Raw genomic sequence first — 12,971 nt, forward strand, 5'->3', positions numbered from 1 at the left:
AACTGACTGTATATGAATTTGATACATATGACCCAAGAAGTTACCTTTTTGAATATTCCTGAGTAAACATTTCTTCTAAATATAGGGTATTTATTTTATAAGGGACTATTGATTAAAATTCTCTTTTCACATGGCCCATTATACAAATATCTGAGAACAAACTATGAACCAATGTTCTTCATGTCTTGGTGGCTATTTTTATCAAAGTTCGTGAGAACGCCCATAGATCATTTAAATGCATCATCTCTGCTCACAGTACCGAGAGTTTGATTTCTCTACATGCTGGCAGTCTCTCTGAAATTCCACTATCTGTACTTTTCCAGAAACTGGAGTCTACCTCCATTTTCATACTAGATAGATACCTCCACAACCACAGACATAAGGCCGTGAGCCTCAGATCTCTCAGTTTGTCCTTTGTCATTTCAAATACAATTCATCTTCTAGTTACATTACACAAAGGGGGCAATAAAATTACAAAACAGACTCAGCAGAGTTCAGAAGTATTCTATGTTGGTCTTCTCATAGTAGAGTCCAGAAGAGATGGCAATTTTTCCTTCAGTGCTTGTGAATTGTATTTATTGGCTTTAGACTCAGTAAATCCTAGAGGTAGACCAATGATGTTAAATCTGGAATCTGGATGAATTGGTTTCTATTGTCCTATCACATGTGCTACCAAAGTTTCCAAACCTTCCTGATCGTTCCCTTGAAGAGAAAAGTTATCATTCATCATTAACTGATTAACTTTACCTGTGATCTCCATTAAATATTCACCAGTTTTCTGCAATAAGTTGGAGAACATAATTTCTCTGAGAGGAAAGGAGACCATAACTGTACCTCTCCCACATATATGTATACTGTGTTTGACTTTTTTATTAGACTGAGATTAAAAAGAAAATATCAGATCATCAGTCAAATCGTAACTACTTCCTTTGTCCTGACAAAGCTTTCTAGAAGTTTCACATTATCCAGCATATGAAGATGAGTGTAGAAATTCTTTACTGAACTCAGATAACAGCCAGTCTGCCAAGATCCATCTATTTTGTTCAGAGGCCAGACAGACTGCTCTAGCAACATTTATTAGAACTAGCACCCCTGCCTCCACTCACTCAATCAGAGCTGAGAATGCCAAGTGTCATCATTCAACTGATAGTGTTTGGTATTTACTTCAGATGAAGATTTGGATGGTTGTTACAGGTCCCATTCTAATACATCCAGTTAAAACTATACTTAAGAATGGCTAATCAAGAGTAGGCTCAGACCAGAAATAACAGTATGTGCTCTATTCTTTCAATTGCACATGGAGTCAAAGAACCTTCTGTACTCTCTTTCTTCCTACCTAGAATCTTCTTGACTACCGATTCCTACAACCATAGCCAGTCACCTAGCCTCCCTCTCTACTGCCCCACCAGTTTCTTTTTGTCAACTTACTGCATCCATGCTCCCTTGTAATAGTATCATACATTATCCACTGATTTTCAGTATCTAAAATATGTTTTTAGCATCCTTCAGCATCCCATTTAAAATACTGTTTTATCTTAAATTCCTATTCACAGTTGTGCAAGAAAATCCTGACCTTCAAGACAGTCTTTAAGTGTCAACAGCCTTAACTTCATTTGTTCAATTAGATCTATCTGAAAGGATAAAAATAAATTTTAAAAACTTATATCTGTGTCTTTATCTCCATTTTCCACTATCATCATTGCTTCAAATGTTTGATGTAAATAAAACTAGTAGACTTTCTTAAGAGTGGTAACTTCTAAAACTAAGCCTATTTCCAGTCTTCCCAATGTGCCTGGAAGTCACTCATAGGAATCCTACCCATTTTCACTATTATCTTTTAGTTTCTTAATAGATATGTGTGAAGTGCTAATGATCTTTATTTTAAATAGTCAAGAGAGATTTTCTTCCCACCAGTGACCTCAGCATGATCTTTGCAGGAATAAATGTGCCCACAAATCTACAAGTCCTACCACTTTCTGTAAAGGAAGACCTCCCTACCCATGGTTGTACTTCAGAGTTTAGATGAGTGTGATTTAATCATGAAGGCCAGAAATTGATGAATAAGAACACTACAAGTTGGAATTCAGCATTTCTACCAAACATTTTCATGCTCCATCATCTGAAAGTCTAACATTCCCTCCTACATTGATTAACTTAGAGAGTCATGAAAGCGTGGATCTCACAGAGCTCTGCTAACTCTACCCAAATGATTATACTGCAACTACTATTATCTATTTGGCAGCTCCTGGCAGTGTATGGCTACCAAACACTAGAAATGCAGTCTGACTTTATAGATGAAATAAATACAAATTACACATCAGATCCCAAAGAGATAGTATTAAGAAGGTTAAAATTTTTCAATTTATATGTTGCACAAGTGTGGAAATAAAACTATGGGCATACTGAATTCAAGCTTCTTAATTAAAATTAACTACCTACCTCCTGTAACTTGCTAACATGTGGCTCAGATATTTTAATATGTGGGCACATTATACTATAAATGCTATTTTTGGAGTGTCACCTGGAAGGAATTACAGATGTAATCAAGACAAAACAAAATACTCTTTCACGTTTTTACCTTGAGCCATCTCAGAAAACCAACTGCTTTCTTCACGTGCTTCTTCCCTTACTACCGTTTGACCCCAACTTCTCGAGGATGGTTAATTAAGAAAACATCACTGGATCCTAAGGCACATCCTCTTCAATTTCTATCTCATTGCTCTTCCACATATTTCTTCCCCAGGGGGTACTTCTGTGCCATCCATATTCCAGTAGTAAGACTCAGACCCAATAATTTTCTGCACATGGCCTTGTTAACCCTAGAGCAGATCAGCACCAGATGCGCCTCAGAGCATAACAAAACTTTCTAGGCATATTGAGGAAAAGCTATGCTATAACGTGTCTTCTGTGTCCACTGCTGAAGTTCAGATTGAATTGTCACTTACACTCTCTAAACAAAGACAATCTTTCAAACTAAGTTTAGCCCCACCATCATCTTACAGGAATCTGGGTTGTTTCTCTAGGACAGCGCTTCATTGCCCCCGCAAACACAAAAGCCAAGGGGTATGTGATTACCTTCGCACACAGAAGTCAAAGAGCTCATTCTAAGGCGGTTGTTTATACTGCCAGTCACACTGGCTGAGGATGAACAGACCAGTGCACAGTCCTCTTCACCCTCTCATGCTGGTGCAGCTATCCACAGAGAGTGGAGCTGGCCCTATTCCCCGTTTAGCTTAATTCTATGTTTTCAAGAAAATGATACCTTAGCAACCATGGGTCATTTTCAGAGTGTCACAACAGCTCAGGACTATGTCACTCTCCTACACACAGTCAGTTATATAAAAAGGCAAACAGAAAAAAGTGGATTGTTCATTTATTGCATGTTTAATTTTCAATGAGAAACTGCTTGAGAAGAGTAGCTGTGGTCTCAAAGACTTTAAAATAAGTAGTCCAGAATAGAGGAAAAGAAGTAAATGAAATGGTTTGTTAAATGTATATTGTAAAATCATGAAATATTAGTATTTTGATAATGAACTTTCCAATTCAACTAATACACCAACACATGCAAATGTTCATCAAAAAAGCTATTTTCTCCTTTTCAGTGCTGTATTTTAAATATGTGGGTTGGTGTAATTTAAATATTATATTTCAAAATCAATGATCTGAATATATAATTTAAATTACTGAGATAATTTACATTTCCATTCAGAAATGCAAGAAGCCGCATAATTTGTTAAATCTTAAAGATGATAATATACCATTTACATAATAACAATTAATTCACATATACTTTTTAAAAGACAACTTTAAATCATACACTATGTTTATCATAAAATTGTTTTGAGAAGTCAAAACATGGCCACACGAATGAACACATTTACAAGAGTCCTGAGCAAAATGGTTTCCATTTTCTTGTTCTGAAACATTACAATACAGTATTACAGTAGTCACAGGTAACTTGGATGGAAGCTTTATTTTAAGGTGATTTTAATTGTTGTATTTTAATTGCTTCCACTCAAATCCAATTGCTTAATGAATCTTACAGCTGAAATGTTTTCAGTAATTATATGCTTTTGTCTTTCAGGTGGAATTACCTCACCTTCATAATTCTATAAAACTACTTCATACATTATTGAATCAATGTTGCTCATTTTCTCACTTTTAGAATCCATAATTATTCCTATTTTTCAACTTTCATATTTTATGATATGTAGTTTATTGAGCAGCTACATTCAAAGACCTAATGCAGTTTTCAAGTTGGACCAAATGATTATTTTATCTCTTAAACTAATATAAAAAAGAACTATCATAGCAGTTTTATACTGATAAAATGTATCTTGAAACTTGCAGTTTTACTAGCAAAAAATGACCCCTGTTATCAGTAATGATTTAACTCACATTTTCATGTATTCATCAATTTTACTATATATTAGTTAATAGCAAATTTCTCTATCATGAGGATATTTCATTTATAAATTTTACCTTCAATTTTATAGGTTTTAATTAAGCTTTTTATGTGCATATATGTGTGTCTGTGCATTTGTACTGTGTGCTTGCAGTGCCTATAGAAGCCAGAAGAAGGCAGTGAATCCCCTAGAGCCAGAGATTTATGGAGTTATGAGCCACTGTGTGGGTGCTGGGATCCAAACTCAGATCTTCAAGAACAATAAGAACTCTTAACTACCAAGCCATTTGTCAAGCCTCAGTTTTACTTGTTTATGTAAATATATGGGAATTTCTCTTTATTTAGAAGTAATAGTATAATTTCAAACATTATTTATGAATTTTAATGTATAATAAGTTTATTATTTACAGTTGATTTTAGGCAAAGGACAAAAAGTGATAAGTTTACTGTTTAAATATGAAATAAGCCCTTCAAATTATATTCATAATTTACCAACCCACAGTATCTGTGAAGTAGCCATACACATATTAGATCATGTTATTATCTTGTAACTCTTACAAACAAGATGGTATAAAATAGAGAAACAGCATAAAAGGTAACACAAAGCAAGCAGCATTTTCCAATAAGCTGTGCTTTCCAAGGAAGTAACTAGGATTGGAAGAAATGAGTATTAAAAGGTTGTCTCCACAAGAAATAAAAATTCAGCCAATGATTCTGGTGTTGATTTCCCTTTTGTCAGTTATTTGCATGTTTAAACTTGTAACCAAAAGCTTCTAAGATACACATATTTATAATAAATCTCTCAACAGCTTTTTTTTCTTACTCTCACTTACTTTGTGGCATGTAAACACCCTAGAACTTTTATCTCTCCATTAAAACTCATTGGGAGTGTCGTATCGATCAGAATATCTCTAGGAGGTAGCGAAGCAAGGAAAACCTCACATCAACTCATCATCATGCGCTTCTGCTATCTGTTCTTCATATTAAAGCGAGCATACGTCATGATAAAGGTTAAGCCATAATTCTGAAATCCTGCACGGCATGCCTTGCTTCCTTACTAAAACATCTCCTGATGTTTTCTATAAACAGGAAGATGAGGTGAGGGAGAGTCGGTTCAGCTTCACCACTTATGGAATGGGACCATGTCTGCAAGCAAAGGATGGCGTGCTCCCAAAGGGCCCCAACCATGCTGTCCAGGTAATGCCAAAGAGCCCCGAGGAAATGAGGAAGGTCTTCATTGACAGGGCCAAGAAGATTGACACCATCTCCCGAGCCTGCTTTCCACTGGCGTTTTTGATTTTTAACATTTTCTACTGGGTTATCTATAAGATTCTTAGGCATGAAGACATCCATCAGCAGCAAGATTAAGCCTCTGAAGGCAGACAAAAACACTGCAGTCAGGAAAAGTTTCCTTTCCATCAGAATGTGTGTATGTGCGTGTGGTATACAAATGACAGTCAATGCATCAAACAGAGTACCGGGAAAGAATTTACTTTTATGTTCCCTGTAAAATAACGAGGCAGATTTGTTCCTTTAAGGGATACAAAATGCATATTGTGGTGTCCTGTTTCATATTACTGCAAGATGGTCTGTTTCCTTCATAGTGTCAATGGGTGTTATATATGTTATACTAGCACATACAGTAGACATTATAACCATTTTGGGGTTTCTTGACTTTTTTAATTCAATTAAAGTAAATAAGGTGGAATCAAGACTAGCACAGTAAGATTCAAGAAACAAGTATAAAAAATATTGAGAATAATAAAGGTAATAGTTTGAGATATAAAGTATATTTTAAAAGGAAAGTGACAAGATTGTTCAGTGGCAACTTCATTTCAGTTAGAACACTGACCATTGGAACATTGTAGAACCAACATATACAGGAACAAATTATTAAATTGGATAGTCAAAATAAAGGCCATCATGTAGGATATTAAATATCTCTCTGTGGAAATTTAAAATAAACAGCTTAAGCAATCATGCTTTGTAAAAAAAATCTATTCATCTTTAAATCTCTAAGAATAAAGATAAAGATTCTGTGGGAGTCTTTGTTCTTAAATAAGTGTTACATTTATTTTTAATTAGTACCAAACACTGAAAAAAAATCAGCTCATTAGTAATTGTTAAATTTAGTAGCAGCTTGTCTGGATGTTTGGTGATTTTATGTAATTAAACAAATTCAATTAGATTTTTATATTTAGTTTAGAATGAGAATTTAAATATTAATATACTAAAGTACTTACATTTTGATATAAAAATTCAAGGAAAAATATAAATGGACTCATGAAAGATGGATTCTTTTTAATAAGAATCATTTTCTCATCTAAGTTACATGAGCCCAAAATAACTCCAAATGGCAGGAAAATGAATCAATGGAGATTGTTTTAATCTTTCTAAGTTAATATATTCAAAATGTAGTCATTCACAAGTTGTGAGCACTCAGAAACAATTTTAATTGGGATATATCCTTGGCCCATGCAATTATTTTAACTGACGTGGAGTTGTCTCGGTTCAGTCATGCAGCAGCTACGAGTGCAAGGTTTATAATAGAATTCCTGGTAAAAATTAAACCAAGCTCTGACTCAGCCATTCTTTTTCTTCACTATTACTGCCGTTAATATTATATTTGAAAAGCGTTTAAAGTGATTTTAGATATTTTAATTATTGATTATTCTAAGCTTATATAAAGTGAAAGCATCAAGAATTTCAAAAAATCTCTCAAACGTGTTGTAGAAAGATCAACTGTTTTTTTAACCAAATGGTACTATTTTCTGACCTGTAACTGCTCTCAAAAGTCAAAGCAGAAACTGCCATTTAAAATAAAAAACTTTTCAGTGTTTCTGTAGTTTGGGAAACCCAATCATAGGCTTTAAAGCTAAGTTTTGAAAAAGTAACCCATGCTAAGCAGTGCTTGCTAATAAAAGGCAAAGTATCACTTTTATGAGTAATTTTACACAAGATAAGAGCATTGTGTTTGTGATTATATGCAGCCGACAAGTGAAATAACTTGTTACTGCATGCTTTCTTTGCTGAAAAAGTACACACCTAAAGGTTAAACATATGTGTCATTCTTTGTTATCTGTGAGCCAAAACCATCGAAATATATTCATGTATTAAATATAAGAACAAGATATATGTTGTTTATGCTGAGACTTACCCAGAGGGTTTAAAGTAATGATGAACTACACCCCTTCAATGTTGGCAAAACGCTTGCATACATTTGTCTCTACTTTATTTGTATTATTTCAAAAGTATTCTGACATTACTTAAATTGAATAAATTCTGCCTGAAGCAAACAGAAGAAATACAACGATCACAAGCACAGATCTGTCCTAAAGAAAATCACAGGTGTGACTAGCTTTCATATTTGAGGTCATTACATGTCTGGTTTTTTTTTAATCTTTGAAGCTGAAAGGAAATATATGAGCCTTGACAAAATTTGTCAAGAATGACATTAGTTCTATGAAAATATTGCTATCTCAAAAGTACATTTTTATTTATCTTTCCTTATAAATAATTCTGCTTTCTATTATACTTACCCTGTCCTTCAATACGAAAAGTATAAATAGCCTTTTTTTTTTTTGAGGCAACCATTAGAAGGCAAACACAGCTGAATCAAAGGCACTTAAAGGAATGTGTACCCTCTAATGAACCAACGAGATATTACAGAACCTTTAAGACTGGAATAGTAACAACATCCTATGTATTTGACTCAATAGAACTGTGTCAAATGAGATTTTCTTTCTTAGTCCTGGAGATAGGAACCAGAGTCTGCTAAACTTTAGGGGAAAGATTGCTAAGCCACAACCCGAGGGCAAAATCAGAATCTTTTAAATGAAAATCAGAAAAATATCAATGGTAAGATACATCTTAAATACGCATCTGCACCAGCTATTGTTCCAGTGCAAAAGCTCCAGAGTATTCCAAATTAGCCATGAGGAAAACAATGCATGATGTTTGTTTCACTTAATTTTGAAATTTATTTATTTTAACTTGAAATAGTGTTTCCACAGTACATGCATTTCTAGGTAGTCTGTTTTCTCATTAGTATATATGTGCACAACTTTCTCTTTCTTTCCTGTCGGGGCCCAGGTAGGGAAAGGGCATCAGCACAAGAAGAATTCTGACCACCAAGTAGATTGCACTCTAGTGGTCCTGAATAGCTTCAGCTGTCTTTGTATGTAAAGAGAGTTTTTCCTACCAGGGTAACATGAACAGCTTTACTATTGGTTTCTATTTTTGTTTTTGTCTTTCTTTCTTCCTTCCTTCCTTCCTTCCTTCCTTCCTTTCTTTCTTTCTTTCTTTCTTTCTTTCTTTCTTTCTTTCTTTGAGACAAGATTTCTCTGTAGCTTTTGGTTCCTGTCCTGGAACTAGCTCTTGTAGACCAGGCTGGCCTCAAACTCACCGAGATCCACCTGCCTCTGCCTCCCGAGTGCTGGGATTAAAGGCGTGCGCCACCACCACCCAGGTTTTATTTTTGACTTTTAAGAAATACACTATATTTTAGGAATGCATCATAATCATTATAAAAAGCCCCATTTTTCTCCTTTATGCTTCCCCGAATACATTTTTCCATCCCCTACACAACCTTCACCTAGCACGTTGGCAGGTTTACTAAACATTGGACCAGACACATCCCGCTCTTGCAGCACCCATGTCAGCTGGCAGAAACTTGCTGTTACGAGTTAAAGAGCAGTAGATATCAGTACATTGCTTTAAGGACAAGAATATTCAAACCCAGACAATTCTTTTATGCCTGCAAGATAGGTTTTTATACAGTTTCCTTTTCTATAAGAGGGTCCCATGTCTCAATCTCTCCGTAAAAGGTAGACTTTGATAAAGTACCCTTTTTCCATCCCGTAGCAAGATAGTTCTTCCACCAATATAAGGTCCTGTGTATGGCAAAGATGGATCCATCCATTCCATAATTTACATTATATTTGCTGTCATTGATTGGTATCCAGAGAACTTACTCTCAACAGTTGGCACGATGCGTATTCCTGAGGCCTTTTCCTAATCCTGTGTGTGCATGCCGTACTCTCCTCTTCAGCGCTGGGAGACATGGTTCATGTTCCAAGTGTTGTTTTTTTTCATATGTACCCATTACTTCCTGCCACTACAGGTCTGTGAGCCTCTTTCTCACAAGGTAGTTTTATCAACTTTTTACTTAGAAAAAATTTTAAAAACAAGACCCATTAATTTTTACTAAGTCAAAGAAATTCCCAGAATTAGGAGTTGGAGTTAGTAATTCCAGATGGACAGGCATTCATACATGGATGGAGACTAGGCTGCATGGCTCCTGACAATTTCCCAATCACTGCAAAGGTTATAGCTTTTTTATGACATATAGTATATGTTAAAACCACTGGAGAAATGGGAAACAAATGTTTAAATACCATCTATATTCTCTTTAGTTTTCCCATAACACATACCCAAAAAACTAATCCAGCTCCCAGCTCTGCAACACAGAAAGAGTATCATAAATTCTAACCTTATTCCATAATAAATTCTTATTGTATGGATATATTCTAATAAACTTAATTTAAAATTTTCAATTATAAATGCATGATAACCCATACATACATGATCACATGCATTGATTTTTATGACAGTCCAGTATCTATATAAGATAGTGGAAGTTATAATAAAAATTATGAAAAAATATGTGTTTAACAGAAGATAATGATTTCTTAGCTACTCTAATATTTTTGTAACTGAATAGACTATTTGGATATAATTATCCATATCTTTCAGATTGTTTTAAAATTACTTTTGTCTCATTTATTGCAAGTATAGTCTTTCTCATCATGATATACCTTAACCTGCTAGTTACTTGGAAAAATGGATTATTGTGTTAGCAACTAAATTTCCTTTTGTTTATAAAATGTGCACTCCAGGGAATTGACGTATGAGAAAATGAGAGGTAAGAAAAGTAAAATATGAAATATGTTGAATAGTAAAAGTTGGAAAATGGAAGCACTGCAATTCAATTCACTCCAAATAAATTTCACATATTTTACTGTGTAAACAACATCCCAGACTCTTTAAAAATAGCAGCATATGCTCTGTATTCTCAGACAAATTGGTCAGGATTCACTGATACTAAAAAGGCAGAGACTATACGACAATAAAAACCTTCATCAGGATATTAGGGACATATTAGCATTATTTCTAACCATGCAGCAATTTAATTTGACAATCTACCAAAGACAATTATAATCAACAAAAGTACAACCCATAAGCATAGGATGTGCTTTACTTCAGTGGGAAGATTCTTAAAATAGTGATTGAAAGATCTTTTATCTCATCTTTGAAACTGCAAGGCTCCTTTACTTAATGCTTACCAACCAAGCACAGTTATAATACTGACATTCCTGTCCTGTTAACTTGTACTCATTTTTAACAAGATAATTCTGATTGTGTTGCCTACGATTAACTTCAAAGTTGAGCAATGAACTGTTATTGAAGCATTAATCCTTTTAATTCTGTGACTTCGAGAGATTGCAGACTTGAGGTAAATGGCTGCTTTTGTGATTTTGGAAAAGAATTTAGTCATCAGAACTGCACAATATTTTAAATGCCTAAATTCAAGTCCGACAAAACTGAATCCAAGATTATCTAGTCTGCACCAAAATATCTAAATAAGTTCCCAAGCGCAATGTCTTTCAAATAATTTTAACAAGAAAATCTTAGTTGAACTTATGTGAATAATAAATAAAATGAAGTACTGCCACAAAAATTAGAATTCTATAAAATACTTATATTTTTAATATAGCAAGTGACTCATATTCTCCATGGTGCCATCAGAATTCATTGCTGTGTTTTCCTTGGGGGCTTACAATTCTATCCATAACACTACATACTAACTACAGGAATGCAGCTCAAGGGAAAGTGCTTGCCTGGCACAAAGAAGACCCAGGTTTCAAGCCAACACTACTGACCATGATAATACACTGTTTAGACTGTCTCCTAGCTCTCATATAGAGACAGAAGATCTGTATAAGCCAAGGTTAGCTGTTATCCAAAAGGGATGTTTGATCCCTAAAAAGGAAATTCCACTTTGTCCCACTTAGAGTTCATTGCACACTTCCTACACTGCCAGTATTTGGACCATTCAATATCCTTGTTATTATTTTATTTACTTAGGAAATCCACTGGGCACTTTGTCAAATATTAGGATGTATTCAGTCTTACAAAATAGTTAAATGTAAAATTGTTTATTTATTAAAGTGAAATAGTAAAAGTTCTATGTAAACTATTTACAGTAACTTAGTTTCTTCCTATAACTCAGCAATTATTTTAAGCTAAATATTTTTAAATGCATTTCAGATATAAAGATAGATAAAATCTTTCAAGAAATACAAATTAAAAACACTGGAATAAACATAATGCTTTTTATTTAGAATAAAAGTGTAATTCAAATATAATGTCCTAATTAGGTTTTATTTTAATACTTGATTTTTCTCTAAAGTGTTTAAGGAAAGACATCATCAGAGAATTTGAGTTCTACACACAGTGTCTAGCCAAGCTGTTAAAGTACTGGAGGAGTAAGGAACTCTGAATTAAATGCCAAAAGTAAAAACTGTACTTGAACTTGTTTGAATAATTTAGCATTTCTTTACTGTTTCATCTTTATGAATTATGCAAAAGCTTTTCCATAAGCTTACACTTAAATGTATGAGGAGTGGTGATACTTTGGAAAATATAGTGAAGCATCTTGACATTTTGGGGGTGTTATGTAATATACTGTGGGAACCAAAATAAAAAGAAACCATGTCATATATTTTTCGATGAAATCGCTTTACATGATGTGTCGTGACTTCATAATATTAGTGAGAAAAGATGATCTATAGAACTATACCACAGAAAAGTATTGCTATGTTATTATCCTAATTATTTTTCTGTACATCTGAGGTGTGTCTTTCTGAGTGGCATATTTGAGTACTTTATTCTGTCCAGATTTATGTCACAGTTTCCAAGACATTATGCTTTAAATGTATTAAAATGATATGCACGATTTTATCAAATTGCTATTTGTTATATTATCGTTAGTTTAATTTTACAGCTAGCAGATTCTCTAATAATCATTAACTTGTGAATAATATATGGTCTTCCTCATGTAACTGCAGATAATTTAATCAGAAATAGAATAAAAATTAATGTTTTTTTCAAGATGGTGATTCTCTTTTGTCTAATTATTTATAGAGAAACTTTATCAGAGAATTACATTATCTTATGTCAAAAATCATACTCCACTTCTCCCATTAGAAACTATCACATCTGGGAATTTTTTTAATTAAAAATTTCCGCCTCTTCCCCACCTCCCATTTCCCTCCCCCTCCCCTCATCTCCCTTCCCCTCCTTCTCCAGTCCAAAGAGCAGTCAGGGTTCCCTGCCCTGTGGGAAGTCCAAGGTCCTCCCTGCTCCATCCAGGTCTAGAAAGGTGAGCATCCAAACTGCCTAGGCTCCCATAAAGCCAGTACATGCAGTAGGATCAAAACTCAGTGCCATTGTCCTTGGCTTCTCATCAGCCCTCATTGTCCGCCACGTTCAGAGAGTCCGGTTT

At 34.3% G+C, this 12,971-nt stretch overlaps 1 protein-coding gene across 2 annotated transcripts in view; it reads left to right on the forward strand.

The window, feature by feature from the left end:
• Positions 1 to 6,635, forward strand: part of Glra3 (glycine receptor alpha 3) — a 132,878-nt gene extending 126,243 nt beyond the window's left edge. For both annotated transcript variants that reach the window (XM_005368078.3, XM_005368079.3), the window contains one exon: positions 5,495 to 6,635. In XM_005368078.3, the coding sequence (XP_005368135.1) occupies positions 5,495 to 5,773 (279 nt within the window). In that variant the 3' untranslated portion in view covers positions 5,774 to 6,635. The remainder of the gene's footprint in view (positions 1 to 5,494) is intronic.
• Positions 6,636 to 12,971: the final 6,336 nt, after the last annotated feature.

This window comes from Microtus ochrogaster, unplaced genomic scaffold, assembly GCF_000317375.1.
Source record: "Microtus ochrogaster isolate Prairie Vole_2 unplaced genomic scaffold, MicOch1.0 UNK28, whole genome shotgun sequence".
Lineage (NCBI taxonomy): Eukaryota > Metazoa > Chordata > Mammalia > Rodentia > Cricetidae > Microtus > Microtus ochrogaster.